Genomic DNA, 23,271 nt, shown 5'->3' with positions numbered 1-23,271 from the left:
TCGATCAGTGGACCAATCACAACGTCCCGGCGAGACAGCTACTGGTATGATTGAACCAATCAGCGTGAAGAACATTACACATTTGCTCCGATGAGCAACACGTTGACATGTAAACGCCTGAATAGCGAAGACATGAAGGATGGAAACATGTTCTGCTTTGATTCCTTTCACAGTCGGCGTGAGGCTTTTTGGAGCTGTAGTTTTTATTGCACAGGTTCTGCACCACAAACAGGACACTGCAATGTATAGAAGACAAAAAGTGGTGGTATGTCTCCATCAGAAAGGTCTGAAAAGGCTGTTTACGTTTGCTCTTTATATTAAAAATACTCTATCATCATAATGATTCCATTTTCTTTGTCAGGTATGTATAAGAAAGAGTTGATCTGTAGATGCTGCGTTGCCATAAACCTTTAAGTTGCCAATACTTAGTCTGATAAATTGTCTTTTCTATTTTTTACTGCTTTCATCTTCTAGATCATGGTGTCTGTGCATGTTCTGCACCTATAGTATAAATTAATTAGACTCATGCCTGTCCTACAGTCACATTACGGGAGGGCCATGTGAGTTGCAATATCTCCATTTGTCAGCTGGGGTCACTATTCACCAACAGGAAACAGTAAAGTAAAGACTGCAGAACCAGCGTTCAGTTTAATTCATTTCTTCTTTTTCTTCTATTATAAACACAGGAATAGTAGAGATGGTTTCTTGAAATAATTGTTTACTTTATATGCTTCAAGGTCACTCAAGGAGATTTTGAACAGGCTGAGATAAATGATGCTGCTTCTCAAAGCAACACATTTTAAATGAATGTAGTGATGTTGGCCATGTCTGTAATTCTGTCATTGTGAGGATGTCATCTAAGGCCTAATGGCTTTTTGAGAGAGAATAAAGACATTGGCTGGAACAGCCACAAGGCTTCATGAAATCTCCAAAAACTGACAGTAGATCAAAGCATGTGAAAAAGGTGTGGGCTCTACAGCTGAAGAGGTGACATTAACCAAGTTTGTCCTCATTGAATTACCACTCAGTTCAAAATAGTCATTTAAATGCCTCTTCAGTAGTCTTATTCAAGAATTTATTGAGGGTTACTACTGATAGCTGGTCTTTTCCTGTTTTAGTTTCTAAACCACTTAATAGTGTCCTTCAGGCTGTTTAGTGAGAGTAACATGTGTTGTAAAATACATGTGGTAAAAGGAGGAACCAGCCGAGATTTTTGATATAGAGGGGTATTGGGTTCCTCACAGCGTACTTGTGTATTGCAGACAACAATAATTATTTGGTAAAGCACATGTGAGTGTTTGGATACAGTGTCTTTATTGTCAAACAGCTGTAATATGTATTAATCTACCATGGAAGCAGTCAGAGATCCAGTGCCTGAAACTATTTGCATCAAAGTTGAAATATCTGTTGTAGCCAACGGTAGTACTAGTGTTGTGCAGGGTTGGGGAATACATAATGAATGACCTGTAACAGGGTTACAGTAAGGAGAAGTGTCAAAAGTAGTCGGTAACTCTAATCTACCATAATTACTGTGAATTTAAATCGGATTACACATTCTATTGAAAAATGCTGGTGACTATGGCTTCTCATTGTGTGAAACAGAAAACCTTTGCAGGATTTTGACATTAAAATGCTGTTGTTTAACTGCTGTAGCTAAACGACGCTTTTTATAATTGGAGTCTGGAACTTAATTTCACTCCACATTGTGGATTTAAAGGAAAGAATCTTACACCGATAAGAATGAATTAGATTGCATTAAAATAATCTTGAGCACAAAGGTATTGATTGCTGTTCAAAGCAGGCTGCCAGCAATCTGTAATGGATTAGACTTTTTGATGCAACCCCACCCTGCTGTTATGTAGGTAAAAAACTATAAATGTTCTTTGGCAATCTTTTACATTAGCACACATTATCAAAAGATGCATTTTAACTTAAATCAAGAATAAGAAATACATGTCACTGGTGTAGATGAGGCAGCTAGCGCTGACTAGCTGTAGAAAAAGTGCAGATCAGTCTTCATGTTCACATAGCTGCGACGGTGAGGTGCAGCTGGAGGAGGGGGGGCGGGGGAAGTGGGGGTGATGGGAGGAAAGGGGATGCAGAAAGGCACAGAGTGAGTTTCCTCCATCAGTTTCTTCACGCCTGTAGTTTGAACTGGAAAGAATTGGTGCTCCATTTGCTTGTGTCACCGTTGGGCATGGTGCGCTCTGTGAAGGTCACGTTACCTTCTGCGTCTATCAGGATAATTGTATTGGTCCTAAATGGACAGGGACACAGGAGATACAAGCAAACAAACACAAAAAAATATAAAATAAATGACTAAATGAAAAAAAAAAAAGAAGCAAAAAGCATATGCATGTGGCCAGAGTATAACTTCTGATCATTCAAGAGTTAGTATTTAACAATCAGTCATATCAAGAATAAGCAGGCTGTGGCAGACAGCGGCCTGCTAAAGGACACTTTGATGGCTGACCATCAAAGACTGACCATCTGACCTTTTGGCTACAGAACAGTCTCTGCATCCATTAATCACCGTGGCATTACAGTACAGAAGATCCCCTTTCATTTCCTCGCTCTGGAGGATTGATTACACTGGGGATTTTTGTGTACTAACAGTTCTGTGTTCTCTATGATCCTGCGGGCGAGCACAGCCCTGTCAGTCAACTCAGGTGGAAACAAACAATAGGAGATAGAGCAGGAGATTTGGCGTGGGTGGAGGTCACTGACCTTGTGCCGTAATGAGGGGAGCGAACACACACCGCTGACAGAGCCTGGATCATGGACTTGCTGTAACCATCACCCTGGCTCTCCTGAGCTGGATCAGGTGTATTCCTGTTGAAAAAACCCATGACAAAACCCTGCTTATCATTCTCTGTCATGCTGCCCATGCAGTAAGCAATCAGCCAGCAATCAACCGATCCATAATATCCATAAATAATGTAACGGTTCCTCAACTTGCTTGTCCTAAATTTCAGTCTCAACTTTGAATGATTTGGCTTGTTTCCAAAGTTTCTCTTAACTCACAGCTCAGTCAAACGTGTCTCTGAAAATATCTCTGGCAAAAAATAGGCCATGCAGTAGCATCTGGATGCATTTATACATAAATAAGAGCTAGTTTACAAGTTTCTCCATAATGTTTGAGAGCTGGCAAGACACACTGGGTGCTCCCAATTATTATTTACGTCTACTATACTTATCTCATTTGACAAAAGCACTGCTTGATATTTGAAACTCTGTTACAGCTCTGTGCTTTCATCTGCTCAAGAAGGGAATTCTGAGTTTTGCAGGATGGGCCATCGTTTCTGTCAGGTATGAAAAACATTTCACTTGACATTCTCTTGTTGAGATGTGTGGCTGTCAGGACCAAAATCAGCTTGAGCGCAAGTGGAAACCACAACACCACAAATCACCACAGATCAGACAGATTTTAAACAAATCCCCAGTTTGACCCAATTATCTAAACCATGAATTTGGAAATAAAAGCAATGCGCATCAAAACAAAATATAGAAGTCACATGCTTATTGCATTGTTTATGTATTCTAAGAATAGTTCCACATTTTGGGGAATATACTTGTTCACTTTCTTGCTAAGAGTCATATTTGTACAGTAAATATGAGGCTATAGCCAGCAGCTGGTTAGCTTAGCTCAGCTTAGCACAAAGTCTGGAAACAGAGGACACTGACAGCCTGGATCTGTCCAAAGGTAACAAAATCAGCTTCTCAGCACCTCTAAAGCTCGCTAATTGACGTGTTATATGTTGGCTGTTTAATCTGTACAAGCGTGGAATTGTAGAAACAATAAGTTGTGGATTTAGGGGGGGCTGTGCACCAGACTATTTCTTGGTATTGCATTAACTTCATGGAGCTTCGGCTGGCTGACTGACAAACTCGAGACAAGATAAAACCACAATTCTTTTCTACACTGTGACGTTTAGACGGCACTGTAGCTTCATATTTACTGCTCCCTACATATCAGTATCGATCTTCTCATCCAATTCATAAGTGAATAAGTGTATTTCCCAAAATGTCAAACCATTTTTTCAATATTGTTTGCTATACCCTTCTGGCAACATCATGCAAAAGTCAGTGTTATCAAGAGGAAACAACGCTGGGTTGCAGTCCAACACAACAGCTCATTCAGAGCACTGACACACTATCTATAAAATCTGGCATATTCCAGCTCTGTGTACACTGAATCAATCAGCGTTTTACCACACATATGGCACCCGGCCTGGTAATATTCAGCAATGTTCACCATCAATGGCAATTCACCACCATATTTAACCTGCAGAATTGCTTTTTTTTTCATGAAATGTGTTGTCATGATGTGTGAATCCACGACAAAGGAAAGTTTAAGTGGGCGTTCTCCACTCACAGTTCCTCATTATTTAGGACGCCGAGCAGCTCTTGCACCAGTCCATCGCAGGACAGCGATTGGTCGCTGACAATGCTGGTAAAGTGCCGCTTGCCTTGCAGCAGTTTCCTCCATGGCGTGTCCAGCAAGGAATTACTCAGGCCGTAGATTCCTGCTGAGGGGAAATTAAAAATACAGACAAATATACAGACTAGTAAATTCTGTATGTGGTTTTGTGGCACATCCTCCAATACATAAATAATCTGAGAGCAACATCGACATGGAAATGCCATGCAAAGAAGAATGGGCCAGAGGCCAAGAGGAGAGGTAAATGCGAAATGAACGGTTTCTACAGCAACCACATTAAAAACACAGACCTGGTTTTAGATGGATGGGTTCAGGGCTGCCTCTGTTTCCATAGTAACACACAATGTCCTGTTTGGCTCTACATGGGACACAGCAAGGTGGGAAATTAGAGATTGCATGATTAAAAAAAAAAAAAAAAAAAAAAAAAAAAAACTTGTTTATGTCTAATTATGAAGACTGTGTCAAGAGTCATAATGTTTCTTTGCTCTTGAAATGAATGCAAATACAGCAATGTTCAAAGGAGAGCTCCTGAAGGAATCGTGTAGAGTGAGTGCTCAGGGTGAAAGAGAATATCAACAGTGTACCATTCAGTATTCTTTAATGATGGTTTTTTTCCCCACTGTCCTGAAAAACAGGAATTAAGAGGCCTGCTTTATTTGTAGATTTAAATGGGAAAATACCTAACACCAGAGTTAATTGCAGCATTTAAAACTATCCTAAAGGAACAACAGGGTAAAATTAATGCTTCAAAATACAAATTAGTGCTGCAAACACCTTTGACTACCACAAAACCATTTAGTTATGGTGTTAGGCTCTTTGCTAAGTCCTCAGTTAGACAGATTTTGCGGGCTGCATAAATTCCCTCTGACATCAAGGGCATCTGTGACAGCTTTGGTACAGGACAGTGAATAATAAATTATGACCAAATCTTTTGAACCAGCAGGGGAATGATTTTTTTTTAAGTCAATTTTATGACAGCCATACCAGTGGCATCAGTCAATCTGAAATGTGGTGCAACACTGCTTCAACATCTAACTTGGAAAGTTTCCCAGTAAAGAGCTGCCAAGACAGGAACAGAATATGCTGCTGCGCTTGTAGCTCTGCCATAAATGTTTTAAAAGCCAAAACACAAATTGGCCTTTGGTCTATACCATATATCACTGGAAGCAGAAAATGTTTGCCGTAAAACACATTAACAACATCTAATATCTGATGTTTACAGCTGGGTTAATCAACAGAAAATGAACTGACAGCTATTTTCGTTATCGTTAAATCGTTTGACTTCTCAAGCAAAAATGTCAACCATTTGACTGTTCCAGCTTCTCAAATGTTAAGATTAAGTTTTTCTCTGCTTTATATTGCTGTAAATTGAAAATCTCTGGGTTTTGAACTGTTGATCAGATAAAAGAAGCAAGTTAGACTTACATTTTTGTTCTCATTTTCCTCTGCCAAATGTCTTCGAGGCACTGAGGATCTTTATCTATTATGTCAACCCAAATACTTAACCAGAATGATTTAAGAGACAGTGTGACATGACATCAATGCATGTAGCATTTTAGCATGTAGGTGCTGACTGGATTAAAATCATCTCATCAGTCAGTTTAATCTCTTGTACATCACAGTTCACTCCATGCTTTCCTCTGGGACATTCCAATCCATTTCACATCTCAGCAGACTACCAAAGACTGAGGAAATATTGTGATGACACAGACCGACAAGAGCAAACCTCACTTGCACTCTCATTTTTATTCCCTACAAATGACTAGCGATAAACTTGACAAAAAACAGTGGGCCCTGTGCAGAGGTCATCCGTAACTGTTTGAGCAAGAACTCGGCTGTCTTGTGTGAATTTCCTGGAGCAGAGCGTTTTCTAAAGGCAGGACAATATGTGTCCAAGCAGCTGTGGGAGATCCCCCTAAGCTGTAGGTTGACTTACACTATCTCTCTGACAACAACAAATCAAAGACCTTCAATACTGTCTCCAGCTCGTACCCAAACCAGTTGAACAGTCTGAATAGATGACTACTTTTTCTGTGTTCCTATGGTTACAATGAAGACAGCACCACTGCCCAATGCTGACTCGGGTGATAGCACTCACCCCTCATACATGCCTGTGCACAGCAGCTGCTAAAATGGAACCAGATTGCACTGTGACCTGAAGGGAAACGGAAGAATCTGTAAAGCGTTTATGTGTTGTCAGCTCTGCTGTGGGCAAACACAAAGGCTGAATTACTATTGTGATCTCGGTATTGTCAACCGAACTCAGCAACACCTCAAAGGTCTGGTGACTGCATATATGCTTTGCCTGTGATATGTATCAAATTGGCCATGGAGGTAGCAGGTGGAGGATTCGCAGGGAAATAGCTCTATTTCTGCCATTTGAAGATGGCTAGAATATTGAAAGTTCCATCGGGTGTGCTGTGGGTTGATTTGGGCTGAGATGAGGGAACAGCAGGAGGTCAAGGCCGCTGGGCAGAGAGGGAACGAGGAGGGAAGAGGCTTTTTCGGGTCTCAGTCAGAGAAGTAATCAGTATGCTGGCTGGGAGGTGTCCTAATGAAGAGTCCTCTATACTGAGGCTGCAGAGCAGTTTCCCCATCGCCAGCTGTGCTGTAGTTGCCTGGAGATTGCTGGAAGAGCTTTCAACATTATCAGTTCAGAATGTATGAATGTGAATGGGCAGGTTGTTGGGGGTTCTGGGTAACGGCAGCATATACTCTTTTATCCAGTCACACACATGCAGGCATTAAAGGCATGGAGTGGGGGGAAACACTTGATTTGTTTGGTGTTTGTTCGTTTTCAATCATTTTTAGCCATGCTAGCCTCATGGCTCTGCGGGTGGCACATAAGACTGCATATAAAGATAGACGACACGCCCACTCTTCCTTCAACTGTGCAAAAAGCCAAAATATCCATCTGCCATCTTGTGCTGGTGATATCAGTGAGAAAAAATGTATTTGGCACGCACTTTGATTCTTTTAGTTTGGCCCATGCTCCATCTGCTAACATAGAGTGGGTGGGGCTTATGACCGATACGGCAGTCAGCCACCAGGGGGCGACCACGATGTATGGATTCACTTTTGGGGAACTGTCATGTCATCCATCTTTATATATAGTCTATGGAATGGCAATGTTGGTCGGCCATGTGGCCCACCGCTTTGCATCAAGTAAAACATCTCAAAAACTATTGGATGGATTACCGTGGTTCAGATATCCATGATTCCCAGAGGATGAATCCTGACTTCCAATACTTTGGATTATGATGAAATACTTATGTATTCACTCATAATTAGCAAATGTTAGCGTGCTCCCACATCAAACTAAAAACGTTGAGCATGGTAATCATAGTACCTGCTTAAATCAGCTTGTTAGCACGCTGGTGTTAACATTTAGCTCCGAACACCACTGTGTCTACATACAGCCTCACAGAACTGCTAGTGAGGCTGCAGACTAAAGGGCTGTCCACACCAAGAAAGATAACTACAATGGTAAACATAACGATGTGAGCATTTACACTGATGAATGATAAAGTTATTAAATTATGACACAAAGCATGGCTCCAGCTGTGTCGGCTGCTTAATAAAATGGATATTAATATTCATCAAATCGTTCTAAAAGTGATCCTAACAATATCATTTCCCACTGTCATTGTCGTTATGTAAATTGTGGAGTGGTCTCTGCCATCCGTTTGAATTAGAACAATTTCTACAATGAGATATTTATAGTTATCATAATAGTTATCTTTCTTGGTTGGGACAGCGCTTTAGTCTTGCTATATTGAGATGCACAGTTACAATGATTAACTTTAATTAATCATTGTAAATAACACTGATATACCCATGTGCAACCCCATTTCAAAATCAGCTACTGCGTGTGACCTCAATGTGACTCCTGACTTGATAAATGCAGCAGGACAGAATACCATAATGTCTTTATGTAACTTTGGTAATTTTTTTTTTTTTTAATCAAAATCAAAGTCCCACACTGGATCAGATAGACTGCAGCAAAATAAAGCGGGATTCAGCTCTCCTCCTGATGTAACATGTGACCCCATGTTAACAATCGCAAAGCCAAAACCAACATTATTTAGATTTTTGTGGCAATTTGTTTGACATCTGGATTCACTCAATGAACAAAACAGGCTAGATTTTTAGATTTTTACTGTAAGCATCTAATGATGATTCTATTCAGTATAAAATTATGTTCTATTCTACTCAAAGAAAATGTGATGAATAGCGCTTGGAAAAAATACTTAGTTGTTGCTCTTTAAAATGCTGAGAGTTCATCCACCCCTGATACTCTGGAATGTGGTTATCTGCTGCACCGCTGTTTTTCTTTTTCAGCTCAAACAACTTCTGCCAAGAATTACAACACATGGTTTGAGGCCATCAGATTGAAAACACTTTTTAAAGTTGTTTTTATAAAGCAGCCACACTCTGCTTGACTGAAAGTGCATTAAGCAAGGCATTTCTTTGCAAGCAAACATCAGAGGGGATATTCATTAAAATGGATAATCTCTGGGCACTGACTTAAAAGCGAGAGTCACATAAAGTGCGATCAAAAACCAAAGCTATAGAAAAGTCAGATGAAATGTTGGATATGGAGCCTTGAGAGCGTCAAGCTGAGAATGTCTAATATCAAGATTTAAATATATATGGCGTTAGCTCCACTGAGGGAAGGCTCGGTGTGATGTTCAGGGAAACGCGCGGCTGCCACTGACCAAATTACTTGCATGTAGAACTCAACCTAACATGTTTATAGATTATTAATCAAGGCAGAATTGGTTTTACAAGCATCACAATTAAAAAGAATCAATACATAAATCAGCCTAAAATATTTTATTGCCTCTGGGTTGTGTAATAAGTTTACACCCTTTCTCTAATATGCATCTCAATGAGGTTGATCGCAAACTCACAAACTGGGTGAAATGTGGCATGAGATCATAAATCATGCCTCTGGTTACAGATGAATGAGAAGCCCTCTAATTGTAATATAGACTACTTTCTCTCCACCAGATGTTGTTACTGATTCGTAAAGAAACTCAATGCCTTATTTCCTCAGGGCTGCTGGACACGCTACAATGGAAAACAAATAGGCTGGTAATGACGGTGTTTATTAAAAAGATGTAAGCTTGCCTTCTGTCACTGTGTGTCCTCTCTATTTGCAGTGAATGTGGCTCCCTAAAAAAAAAACCAGCCCAGTCAAAGTGGCAGACATATACAACATGTGCAGAGCGTCTTTCCTTGCTGGTGTCTCATAAGCGTGTTGTGGCACCTGATTCTTACATTAAAGTAGAATACCACTGGGGCAGCACAGGCGTGACTACATCCCCTGGTCTTAACGAGGACATTTGCATATCTTGATGGCTTCAGCCTATCAAAGACGACGGCCAAGCCGCCCAGCTGTATTTTAGTCATTTGTGAAATTTTAAAGGCTGAATATGGATATTTTTGGACCGAGGCTGCAAGTAGCTGATATTTTGTGGCGGAGTTAAAAACCTGGGACCATGACGACTTGCAACTCTCCTGTGAAATTTGCAATTTTTACATTGTGAGGCAGCTGGATTCACAAGATCACCACTGCACAAATATCCATCCTGCCAGACTCCAAGCTATGTGCTTGTGGCCGAACCACAGTGGTTGCGACTAATCAGCGTAAGCCACAGGTGCAGTTTAGGTGTGACGACAGCGAGATGCAACTGTCTGTTCAAAAACAACAAGAGGTTGGCTCACGTGCTGCTAAAGCATCACTTAGATCTGAACGGGACAGTAATTCTTTATTGAGGGAAGAATGAAGAACAGTCCTGTCCTCCAAAAAGAACTGTAACTATGTTATATGGTCCGTTGATCTGTTAGACGGTGACTGACAGATGGTTCATCCAGTCACCAGCCAAGTACTTGTCTGAACGTGCCTGCCTCTTTACAAACAGTTTCTATGGAAAACCTCCCAGATGGTTCTGTGTAACAAATGGTTCGGTGTAACAAACCATCTGGCACACCAGGTAAAGAAAATAATTGCATCTTACTCATTTGTCCATTTCCTAAACCCCCCTCCCAAATTGTCCAATCACAACACAAGAACTATGACAAGGCACATCTGTCAAGCTTTGGATTTCTTCACATGTTGAAGTGGTGTGCATGGGGCTGACCTATGAGAGATACTGTGTGTTTGGATGGTGGCGTCTTGTTCGGACTGGATCCTTCTATAAATACATTTAGGATAATATTAGCAACTCTGTCCTGCTCTTTTTTGGATTTGGGAAGTGTACACTCCAGAAACACCAGCCAAACACTTTATGCGACATGCGAGCATTATGTTTGCCAAAAACACTGGTTAGTCTTCAAGCTAAAAGCACTGACTCTTGTATGTAAAACTTCTACCTCTAACTTCTGTCTAGCTTGCCAAAGTATGTAAGCTAAACAGCTAAACTGGGTGACTGAGAAAGAAATAACTAACTAGCTTTAGACTGCTGTATAAGAACAATGCTGTGTCTTTATTTTCTTTTCTTCAACTTGCTGAGGATACTGACTTTTTCTCTGGGACCAGCAGTTTGGGCCTATGGCTTTTAAAATTATATCTTGTATGCGAGTTCATATTTAAGATCTTTTTACAGGGTTTTAAAATGTCAGCCAGAGGCGTCAATTGAGTTTCGCCATGAAATGTAGCCTGTCACTGGCTACAAATGAGAACGTGTACCTCTGTCTGAAATCAAGGATCTATTGTTTCAATAATCTGTATCATATCCACCTTATTGAAGGTTGCAGCAGTGAGTAGCTGATATGGTGAAATGATATATTACGCACCTAATATGGCAGAAAACCAATGTACCTCTGGTCTGATAGCAATGCTAAAAATGTAGAGGATGGGATGTACAAGCTTAGAAAAAAACCCTTTTGAGTGTGGATCCTGCTTGAGGCAATGTTACCAGGATACACGGATCATGACACCAAACTCCACTGTGGAAACCCTGATTTTTTTTCTCCCCCAACAGGGATATACTTTGGTATGGGTGTGCGCTGGAGCTGAACTTCTAACCTTTCGCTGGCAGACACGGAGACCCGTTTCCATGCCAATTGTCTACAGGGGCCTCCATCATGACAGCTATCCTGGTGTGCACTGATCCAACTTTGATTTTTTTACCCTCATACAGATCACCAAATTCAGTCAAGTCAGGCTGGTGAAGCAGACACGGAGAAGAAAAAGGAAAAAAACCCTCATTATTTTTACTGCTGTCTAGATTTCTTTGTCTGAGACCCTGAAATATGAACAGGTGTTCCTTTAGAATTTTAATGCCAGCTCGTTCACAGCTCAGGATCTGAGATTTCTTTTCAGTCGTGTCTGCTTTGCACTCCAGAGATGAAGACGCTGTCTCTGTGGTTTCATTCCAAGATGAGGCCAGAATTCAGAAGAACAGAGTTACAGCCCTGAAAAATCTAAGATTTAAAATCCTGTAGTGTGCAAGAATTCTACAACTTCATGGCACCCATGTAGTGCAATGAAGCACTTGTTTAACAACTGCCTTAGGTGGCCATGTTACGTATTTTACCTAACTTTCTGGAATACATTTCAAATTGTGAAAAGTATCACATTGAGAGTATGGCTGTGCCGTTTTGCAACCAAACTTCAGTGTGAAGATTCGCACAACGTAAACACATCTTTGACTCGGCTGTATCAGTTCACACTCAGATGGATTTCACCACACCTTTCACTCACTTGAACTCTGCTGTGATGAGGTTGAAGCCGTTGTACAGGTGGCTTTCTGTCGACACCTTCTTCAAGTAGGAGTAGCTGTCCTGATCCTTGTCCGAAAGGTAGTTAGAAACTAGAAATCCTGCAAAACGGCAAACGTAAAAAGAAGGGGTTCATAAATTATGCAGAAGTGGTTCATAAATTCTGCACTCAATAAACCACGTACATATGTACATGTAAATAATAAAAAGATAGATGTGTGAAACTTGCAGTAAAAATGCTGTCATGTTGTGCTGCTGATGCAACACTAACCATCTTATCAGTGAATATACTTGAGACTTTTTCACCGCTGACTGACCTCTTCCCTGTGCATCTGGGTTGGCACGTCCTTCCATGTAGTTGGTAATTACAGCCAGCTTGCCCCACTTGCTAATCCCCAGCCATGATCCACCTTCCTTGCCATATTCGAGATCCAGGCCTGGTTAACACAAAAGTGGGAAAAACTTTAATAAACGCAGCACCAATGCTGATCAGATTTCACCTGGAGGTAAATTATATTGTACGCTATTAGTAGCCTTTCAAGAAGCCATCATATCAATTGAAAACAGCTCAACTACTGTGAGATTATTTGCAGTGTTTCCTGAATACTTTTAAGTAGTACACTGGGTGACAAATTATTTACTGGTATCATTTTCATGACCTCTTTCCTGGAAAGAAGGGGAACCAGCTATGGGGAAATTGAGACAGTGTTCAACTTCCAATTGATTACCTATAATTGATTGCTAGATTTTGTGGTTTAAGGAGGTCAGCTGGAAATGCAATTTAAGTAAAAAAAATAAAGTTTCTAATAACAAATGAATAATATACAATTACCTATTTTGGTTTATTAGATTGAGCTTTGAGGGAAACATCCTAGAAAACTATCAGCAAATCATACACACATAAAAACAAAAGTAAATGTTATTAAACACAGACCTTAATCTATTTCCTGATGTCCTTCCAAAACAAAAGACTGGCAGAGGCAGTAACAAAAAACATTTTGAGCCTGCATTAAGATACAGAGCTGGATAACTGATGTAATCTCCATTGACTGCGATTGACATGTAAAAGTCACAAATTAGAACTAGTATATAAGAAGTATATTGTCTTTTGATTGGACAACCCTTGTGTTGCTTTGGCAGTAATGAAATTCAGTCAGTCCATCAATAAATAGGTTGTCTTAGTTTTACATTCCTCTTCTTCCCGTGGCATGAAAAAGGTGAGGCAATGCAAGTCTAGTGCACTTCCTGGTGATCAATAAAGACAGGTCCGCTTACACTGACAGTGACCAAGAGAGCCAAACGGTCCTACTCCTCTGGGAGGTGGACTGAAAGCTAGCCTTATCCCACTGGGAGCTATAGCTTACTTCCCTTCTCGTCATGCTATGTCTCCTTCAGGGCCCTGCCTCCGCTACCCCCAGCCCTGCAGATAAGGCAGAGCCATTTATTCCTGTCACATCGCATAAAAGCAGCCATCAATTAAGGGCCCACTACTGGAGTCCTGACCCCTCTATTATAGAGGGGAGAAGGAGACGGATGAACAACGAGGCTATCTCTGCGTTTCCTCCTTCACCAGGAAAAGAAAAAGGAAAAGAGTGATTGATTTCCTCTGCTTGGCTATAATGTATATTAGACATCAGTCAATTAAATATAGTTTACTGCATGTGGGGGTGTCCCGTGATGGAGTGGAGGAGAACTGGACTTTGGGTTGAAGGAGACTGATTTTTCCTTAGTTATTGAAAGCTATTTAGCCTTAAATAAAACTGTAGTCAAATACAGGTAAAAAGCCAACATTTTCAGTCAGAGCTACATATCCCATTTGTCTAGATTTCAAACAAATTCTCCTACATCAGTTTAACATATTATCTATTGCATGATTCTGTATTGTTTTGTTCACTACTTTTTACCGTTTGGGCCAGGGCTCCTTTGCACAAGAGCCAGCCAACCTTACTGGGAGATAGCTGGTTAAATAAAGGTCAAATAGATGCAAAACCTTCATACATCACAACACAACTAACTAGTCTAACTTGCTTTATATTTACTTATCATCTCCTGATAAAGAAGGTGAGCAAGGAGTAATTCAATCAGCGCTATTTATGTCATTATTTTCTTAAAACTGTGTATTTGTGGGGTTATTACAATATATATTTATCTAATACTGCTCATTTTTCTACTGTTGCTTATTTCATTTCTTTTCTTTCTATTGTTGCTTATCTTGCCCCTGCCTTGTTGCTGCTGTAACGTGAATTTCCCCCTATGGGGGATCAATAAAGTCCATCTAGTTATGAAATGGTGAGTGGTGAGCTGGATTAGCTTACCGCTGAGGATGTCACTGTTGGCTCCCCAGAAGTCTGCAGCTTTGGATGGCCTGTTGTAGAACTCATCTCTGTTTGCAGCCAAAATTAGCCTGAGGAGATGGACACAGGGCGGGGGGGTTTAGAGGGGTTTTTGTTATCGTGTTTGACATGAACCAACAAGGTATTACAGAGCGCCGTCACTGGTCTCAACAACAGATCCATCATAAACGACCATGAACACACGATATCCAGCCCCAGAAGTCAAAGAGTTGGTGGACAGACGGACAGCCTGTTTGCTGCTGACTCCTGGACTCAGTGTCACAGGTTTGCTGTAACAAACGGAGTCTCTTCCTGGCTTCATAAAGGCGTCAGATGCATCCAGGAGTCTTCAAGTACAGTGATATCACAAATTAATTGAGCAGGATGCAGAAGATACAAAAGGTCGAGGTTACAAGGAGGAGGAGGTTATTTGATGACGACCGAAGAAGAGAGGATCAAAAGCAATGTGACATCAAAAGGGCAAGCCAACATAACAGTTACAGACAGCCAGTCTTAATAGAGACGAAGTAAAGTGAAGCATAACTTCAGGGTCACCAGGTTTGAGTACAAGCTGTGTCAGTTGAAGCGGAGCGAGGTACGAGGAACGCCTGCACACTCACGCCATGCCGCAGAAATCTTTTAATTACTGACAGCGTTTCGATCTCACTTTGGATCTTCATCTGATCAACATGCTTAAAAGATGGAAACCACACCCATATTTTTTACATCATTTTCACCAATGGGCTGACAAGCTTTATGATGGCAGGTGCATTTAACCATCTTAAACACCCAGAGTGATCCAAATCAACATTTATAATTCAATAAAGTGCATAGAAGTACATGGAGAGAAACATGTTTGTGTCCGTGTAATACAGCAGCTTGGTACGATTGCCTTTTTGGTCTTTATGTTTCTGATGCTTTACAGGTAATTTAAATGACCATGACCACTTTCAATACTGCTCTAGATTTATAAATGACTTTCATACTGCAATTGGTTGATCTAGACAAAATTAATGTTGGTATATCAATGCTGCTACATCAATACTGACGGTATGATGTCAACTAAAGTGTTCAGGTTGTATAAAGTTCTAGAGCAAAGTCCTATAAAACCATATAAACTAATTTATAAGGTCTTTATCTAAAACCAAAATCTTTAACCTAAACCCAACTGACCCACTGGTGAATCTGTAGTTAAACTATGCAGGCAAACTTTGAATCAAATCCACAGAACTTCATTTCAAACTGTAGCATCTTCCAGAGTCACCAAATCATCTACATTTCGGGCAAATGCATGTAAAATGATTCACAAGACACCCAGAATATTTCCATTTGATGTAATGGTGTAGCCATTAAAAAAAGATACATACAGCTTCAATGGAGAGTCAACCAGCCAATACAGGATCATTTTTTAACCTTACAGTTGAAACAATTTCAAATGCGTAACATTTACCTAAATGTGTGACTCCTTTAGATAACCCATCTCATCTTCATCTCATTTTGTAAAGCCGTCTGTGCCTGTCTGGCGTTGGTAACCTTTCAATGTGTTTTGTCCAAGGCCAAATCTGTTCTTGTTAGCAAAGCACGACTAAAACAGAAACATTCACTGCCACAAACAAGAATAATCAGCCTGAACAAGAGTGAGATCTGATTTGAAATAAATCACCTTGAATGTGACACATGCTGCCTGTCAGTTAAGCACTGCACTATACCTGCATTATTATTCAGCGTGTCACGGAGTAACAATGCCATTATGTTCGAGCCCATTAACAATTTCAAACTGCATTGTGGCCTGTGTTTAATGCAATACTAGCCATTCGTTTCTACACGCCTTTACTAAAAGGTCAATACTGTCAATTGGAAACATAACATCACTTAATGGCTTTATATCTTCACTCAGCTTCTGTTATTCACTACTCACATAGCAATACACATGCACACAAGTCTCCATCCAGCTCATCTCGCCCATTCAGCAGTTATGAAACACAGAAAACAATTATTCCTTTGCTCAGAGGAAAAGATGACCTCTCACTATTGCACCGTGTGACTTTTGTAAACGTGAGATAGCATTTTAGCTGAGAATCCGGTTGTAGACTTACGTATTCTAAGCATGCAAAGCACCAACCAATATTTGTCTTTGTCAGTAAAACTAAATGCGGCACCTTTATAGAATTGGAGTTAAAGATCATTGAGACAAGGATTTAAACACTGCACACGGGTATTTATATACCCTTTGGACAAACTGAAACTACACAGGACAGAAAAGAGGAATAAAAGGCCAATTAAATTTATTGACCTGTTTAATAGCTGTATGTGCCTTCTAAGCTTGGCAGTGGTCCCCTTATTAATCTTTCAGATGGAAGCTTGGATCCTGTTAAGAGCAAACAGATAAACCAAACTGGCCTAATAGGGGTCAGCCTCTGTGCATAAAGGACTGATGATAGCGTGTTCCCATGGCGCTGTGTGAGCCACCGGTGCTCCACAAAACAAAACTAACAGTAATGATGCTACACCAGAGAGAGCATCTGCTATCGGATCCTGAGGGGAAAATCACATGTGAGCAGCTCCAATCAAAGTAAGAGTCAGCCAGCCAGCTGCATCATGTAGGAGGGATACTGAGAAGCGGAGAAGTATCAAAGCTCTTAACGAACACTGAACTCTGATGGTTTTTATTGTAATCAGTAAAACACAGTGGTTTCTGGACTTGGCAGCAGCCACTTCAGGTGGAGTTGTGCATTCAAGGATATTCACGATTATCATCATATCATACTATATCATTTTTAGGAGCCCTTGACCATTGATCTCACATTGTCATATTAAATTTCCTCTGACCAACCATTTGCTCTGAGATGAGTTCCTTTGGATAATAAATGTAAAAGTATTAAAGTTTCTGCAGATATTTACTGTCCCCAGAGGAAACTGTTTTATTGGTGATGATGTGACTTTCCCACTTGTACAACCATGAGTTGATATTGAGATATTTCACTGGATATGTGAAAACATTAACCTGCTGGTGGTGCTACAGGAAATGTCAGGGGGTCATTAGGATTCATCCTCTGGGGACCCACGATATCAAATTTCATGCCAATCCATTTAGTGGTCATCAATACATGTCCAGAAAAAACAGAAATGTCAACATCATGGTGGCACGACAGGAGACGTCTGGGGATCACCAATGTCATTATGATTGATCCTCTGGGGACCACAAATGTCAATACAAAATCTGATGGCAGTCCAAGACCCAATAGCTAATGAGGTATTTCAGTCTGGATCAAAGTAATGGACTGAACACCCTGACACTGACATCCTTAGAGCCACACCACTACTGTGACTAAAAATGTTAATATATAATTGAAAGGCTGCCATGAAATATAATGAGCTTATTCATGCTCCCACAAGGATCTTACAGTACATATCATAATGTAATTAGCAGATTGCCATGAGGGACATCATACTCCTAAGGGGTTAAATAGTTCTATCTCTACCATTGTAAAATCTCTATGAAAACTATCAGTAAGTTATTTGTTTAGTCCAAAACTCTAATCTTTCCGGGTGCAATGAACACAGTGGCCTCTAGGAACTGCTAGTGGAGCTGCTGATATTCAAATGACATTGACTTGCCTAAAGGAAGTGTAATAATAGCAGCAGGTCAAATTCATATTACAATGCTGATTTGTCAATTGCGGCACTACTTTGAGCAGCTCAAGAAGTTGTATTAAAAACAGAGCAGGCTAGAAATTGAGATTTGAAATAGAGAAATCTCAGCATGTGGGTAATCACTGAGCCATTTGTGCTGAACATGAACTCATTTAACCCCCTGCAGGTATTCATTCTTGTCATTTTGTGCTGCAGGAATCTACTAATTAACCCAATTTAATTGAAGTATTGCCGCACATTCCTTTTGATTTACACATCACTGCAAGAAAAGAAATATACTTCTGCAACTAGTAGTCTATATTTAGCACTGATGTAACCACATTAGGACACAGTACGTTTCACCTTTCCCCAGGTTGAGGTCTGAGTCAGTACTCGCACCACACCTCTGCTGCGATCTCCTTAGGCAGGGTCAAACTCCCAGAGGGAAGGACAGAGATGGACTGTGGCCAGGTAGAGAGCTCTCTCTCGAGCTCAAGGGGATTATAATAAGCTGGACGCAACATCACCCAGTAACTCACATTGACTGCTCATAACGCACTGGTTTGTTCTGCCCACTGAAAGAAGTTAGCATTTACTGCTGGGTAGGACACATGGAGGTTGCACAAAGGTTCATTCAATGCTATGAAATGGTAGACTTGAGCATGAGATGTGATGCTATTTCTATAGGAAGCATGTAATTAAGTAAATAACTTGAAAAAAAAAAACTTGACAGCTTTTCCACAAGTTTATAAAACAGATGATAAAACAACAGGAAATATATTTCTCTTTGTTACGGTACTGCTGGTTGTGTGTATTTGCACATCTGCTCAAAGCCCCATGTTACACCCTTGAAACAGAAGACTGCAGCATTGTCTGCATGACAGCAGTGATGCCAAGACTTGAAACTACCCGATTTATTAGCTTGTAAGAGTTTTTCCCCCCTTACATTTATTTTCATTTTGAAAATATATTTATCTGTATGTTCTGAAGCTGCATGTTCCAACACGTCACTGAGGCCATATGATGCAAACTGAGTGAAAATATTCAAACCCAACACTGTGGAGTTTTTAAAAAAATTTTTTTATAGCCACATAAAAAAGAAAAATCATGCATAATTTGTACGCCCATTTCCCCGAATATCCAGCCTAACATATTGTTTATTCTTGTTGTATATTCTTGCTCAAGATGGACCAAACAGTGGGTGCAGCAGTGGGTGGCAGAAGTTAACATAAACACACTGTGGTGCTTTATGAGGCTGGAAGAGACATTTTACTTATAGACACCATTCTTTGGCTGCTCTTCCAGAGTTTCCTTAAACTAAACTAAACTAAATCTCTACAAGCCCAAAGTGTACAGTTCAGTGGGTGACTGTGCGCTCTGACCTCTGAATAAACAGGGGTTGTTTACAGAAAACAAGGTGTTTGGTTAGAATTGTGTCGCTCCCAGCCTCAGTGCACAGAGTATTTCTAGTTAGCCAATACTTTTCTCATGTTTGGAGGCAGCTCCCTTGTTTGTTCAAGAACTTCTTATAGGGATCGGTGACTGTTTGACCATGTCTGTAGCTATAGCGCTACACTGTGGCTTTAAGTGCATTTAAGATACATTTTCTGCAGACGATGCATTTCATGATCTTTTGGGAACATGGCCTACGTTGTGACCCATGTTGAGTTTTTTGAAATCCCCTTCCCTGTAATGCACGGCTGATCAAATGACACCTCTTATATACTTACATTGCACTGAGCATAATCATCTGCTGAAAGGGTTAATTGCTCACCTGTAGGCATTTTTGGATGCAGGCCGGGGATCAAACTTGAAGAAAATGATGCACATGGGTGTACTGGGGGATCTGCCTTCAAATTTGTGTCATATCTGACAAAGAGGAGGAAACAGACAGCGAAACAAGCGCCTGTGTTTAGTGTTTGACAGTGTAGATGTGTGGGAGTGTGGACACAGCATAAATGTTGTGAAGCAGGATCGTGGCCTAGGTTTATTTAAGTTGTGCATTCTTGTACAGAAAGAGATAACAGCAGCTACAGGTTTTCTTCTGTGTATCCACAGAGCTCACAAGTGGAGGAAATACATACATATACTTCACTAAACAGTGATCATTTCAATACTTACATTGTGTACTTGGCTGTAGGGCAAACAAATGGAGCAGCCAGAGTGCATGCTGTGTACGCCTGTGAAGCTGACCCACGTTCAGAATAGCAAGTGTTAATATCACAGAGATTTATTATCTTTATCATTCTTTATAACTGTAATGAGTGCTAAGGTCGCAATTAAGTAAGAGGCGTACACAAGCTCATCCATGAGTCACAGTGTCATTCAATGATGTGCTAAGGCAGGGTACCACTACAGCCACGTGATTTGGTCTTTAACACTGACTGCAAATGCTGACGATTTAATACAACTGTGTTGAATAAGTGAAAAAACGTTAGCAACGTGTCAAGCTATTAATAACGCTGGTCGCTACAGTGCTGCTTCAACATGAGCTAGCCACATAGCATAGCCTCGGTGTGTTACGTACACGGCTAATAACACACAAGTCTTTCCTTACAGAACAAACGGCGATTAAATAACGCTGTAGCTGCATGTGGCTACTTCTACCGCTAACAGCAGACCCAGCGTAACTTGGTAACCCCTGCAAAACGTAGCTAACGTTAGCATTACTAAAGCCAATGACATAAGTTAGCCATGACACCGAGACAAACCAAGCAAACTTTACCTACCTACCTAAAATTAGTTACGCGCAACACACGAGACTGGAAATAGTGTTTGCTCAGCTAATTGTTTGCCTGTTGTCTTGTACACAATTGACTGCTGAGTAGTGTCGGCTAGTTGCACTCACTGTCCCGTTACGGTCGATGTTGACAGCTGAGAGGAAGTGCTCACATCGAGTGACCTGGATTTGAGTCTCCAGTCGTCCCATAAGCCTCTACAGCGGGAGTTAGGGTTTATTCTCCGTGCGTTGTCCCCAATCCCGCCCACCCGGGCACTGTACATACTTAAAACGAGCGCACTTCCACCAAAACCCTGAAATTCGCTCTGATTGGTCAATTTACAGCATACATGGTTTACTAGTCTCTATAATGATCGGCAAGTTAACAGTAAACAGTAATGACTGCTTTTCCGGTTATACTACTTCAAAATAAAAGCATTGATATAATAAACACGTTTTGGTGGTTTAAAATATTGATTGAGCTTTTAACCAGACGAAAACTTTTAGTATACAGCTTTTTGAAAATATCTTTATTAGGTCCACGGATCAACTTTTTGATATGATAAAATCAGAGGTTTTTCTTATCACTTTTGGTTTCATCCCTCCCAATGATGCACACGAGTTTCAGTGCTGTATGACACATTAATTTGGGGCTTATAGGGCAATTTAGAAACATAAATAAATAATAAGAAAATGGATAGGCTGAACAAATACAACAAATACGCAATCCAGTGCTTACCAAATATTATAATTCTTCAAGGTTGTCCATCTTAAAATGTAAACTAAACCCAAATAATAATCAAATAATAATAATAATAAAACCAATGAATTTCTTCTGCACAGATTTATCTTGTAGGCTACTGTATGTGCTTTCCTCTGGTGTTTTGTGTCGCTTTGAAAACTCTTATTTTGAAAATAATATTCACTACACGTTTTCTTTTGTATGTAAGCTGACTTGACGATACCACAAGCACTATTGAATTATAACAATAGTTGTTCCTAGTTTTACCTAGAAAAATAGAAAACAGAGGAAATGATGACATACAATTAAAAAAAAAATAACTAAAACAAACTGGAAAAAAAAAACCCTGATACATGTGACTGAACTAATATTCTGTGTTTTGTGGCATTTAATGGCCAGGTTGACTGAATTATATTTTTCCATCAGTAATTACAGCTTTGATTACGCACCAATAACAGTAAATTACTTGATTATTAATTCTAAATCATCATAAAGAATCAGTCGCACATTTCCTCCAACACCGTGCGGGTGGTGATGGGGCGGAGACACTTGCTGTGACGGACAGCATCCAGCTCTGTTGTGGATGAGAGGGATAGAGGCTGCTCTGCCTTTCATACAGCAGGACGGCGCAGGCACTAATTAGTCAGAATTAACCGTAGTCCAGTGCAGGAACTAACTTTTAAACCAGTTAGCATACTTCGGGTTTTTTTTTTTTTTTTTTTTTTTTCCTCTCTTTGCGTGTGGCGCGTGACGGAGGGGACGCGTGAGCAGCAGCCTGACAAGTAGCTCCGATGTGAGGTTTCCCCGGTTGTAACACAAGTGTCCACCGCAGCCGCCAAGTTGCTCCCAGAATAACGGTGCTGGGCCGAGGCTCGGACTACCGCACATCACACCGGAGAGTCTGCTCGCCTTTGAGAACAACGAGGAACAGGAGGACCAGAGGTAACATCGACACGGCAAATCCATGTGGTGATTATCTTGCAAAGCCAAGTTTTAGCCTGTGCCATTACAACTCAGGAGGAGGAGGGCGTGACAGCAATGTAATAATAATAAACAATGCAATTCCCGTGTAAAGTGGAAATAAACCGGCTCCCTCTCTCTGAAGTGAGCAGGTGCTCGGAGGAGGCATATTGATGAGGACACACGGACCCGGTGTGTTGGAGAAGATTTATGACGCTTTTGTTAGATATTCGGCGTGTTTTTAATGTGTGCAACTGCTGCTGTAAAGCTTTTTGCATGAAATCCATCGATAATATCACCGTATTCTGTGTCTGCGTGTGTTGCTGGGAGCTCATATCGCTAATGAATGCAGCGAGCGCCAGCCGCAACGACCTGTCAATCATGTCATCCCCGCTCGTCCATTGTTTTGCCCCTCCTGTTTGGGAGCGGGTTGCCATGGAGAGTCTTCCGGGTTCTCCCCTCTAATTACCTTATTTGGCTGTCGGTGGCCGGACTGACGGCGTCGGTGGGTTAGCAGCGCGGTGTTCGTGTCCCATGTGAGTAACCGCCAGAATGACTGAGTGCTTCAAAACAAGGGCCCGAGCTCAGGCCATTACCGAGCCTCAAATGAAGTTCTCAGCGGACTTTGATTGGCTCTGGTCAGCCTCTCCACACCCCGCTGGCGCTAAGGGCCTCAGGATGTGGTTGAAGGCAATTATAGCAATTAACGGCGAGC

General features: G+C 40.8%; 1 protein-coding gene across 6 annotated transcripts; it reads right to left on the bottom strand.

The window, feature by feature from the left end:
- Positions 1–1,291: 1,291 nt before the first annotated feature.
- Positions 1,292–21,103, bottom strand: tango2 (transport and golgi organization 2 homolog (Drosophila)). Of its 6 annotated transcripts, none has more exons than XM_070833503.1 (10): positions 21,028–21,103; positions 20,257–20,323; positions 19,910–20,004; positions 14,485–14,573; positions 12,487–12,606; positions 12,153–12,270; positions 4,732–4,799; positions 4,376–4,529; positions 2,728–2,832; positions 1,292–2,257 (listed from the first exon to the last, which is right to left on the bottom strand). In XM_070833503.1, the coding sequence occupies exons 3-10, from the start codon at positions 19,963–19,965 to the stop codon at positions 2,137–2,139; spliced, it is 831 nt and encodes a 276-aa protein (XP_070689604.1). In that variant the 5' UTR covers positions 19,966–20,004; positions 20,257–20,323; positions 21,028–21,103; the 3' UTR covers positions 1,292–2,136. The 6 variants fall into 6 exon arrangements, with proteins under 6 accessions (XP_070689604.1, XP_070689603.1, XP_070689605.1 ...); XM_070833502.1 differs by having other exon boundaries at positions 20,984–21,058; XM_070833504.1 differs by having other exon boundaries at positions 21,038–21,054.
- Between the last annotated feature and the right edge of the window lie 2,168 nt (positions 21,104–23,271).

Source organism: Pempheris klunzingeri, chromosome 7 (assembly GCF_042242105.1).
Source record: "Pempheris klunzingeri isolate RE-2024b chromosome 7, fPemKlu1.hap1, whole genome shotgun sequence".
NCBI classification, from domain to species: Eukaryota; Metazoa; Chordata; class Actinopteri; order Acropomatiformes; family Pempheridae; genus Pempheris; species Pempheris klunzingeri.
The sequence above is the reverse complement of the archived record's forward strand: the minus strand, read 5'-3'. Positions and strand labels throughout refer to the sequence as shown.

Coding starts and splice junctions, on each gene's coding strand:
- tango2 (XM_070833503.1), bottom strand. CDS start 19,965: ATGTGCATCATTTTCTTCAAGTTTGATCCCCGGCCTGCATCCAAAAAT. Junction 12,271..12,486: donor CCCAGATGCACAGGGAAGAG/GTCAGTCAGCGG, acceptor GCCGTTTTGCAG/GATTTCTAGTTTCTAACTAC. Junction 4,530..4,731: donor ACCCATCCATCTAAAACCAG/GTCTGTGTTTTT, acceptor ATTTCCCCTCAG/CAGGAATCTACGGCCTGAGT.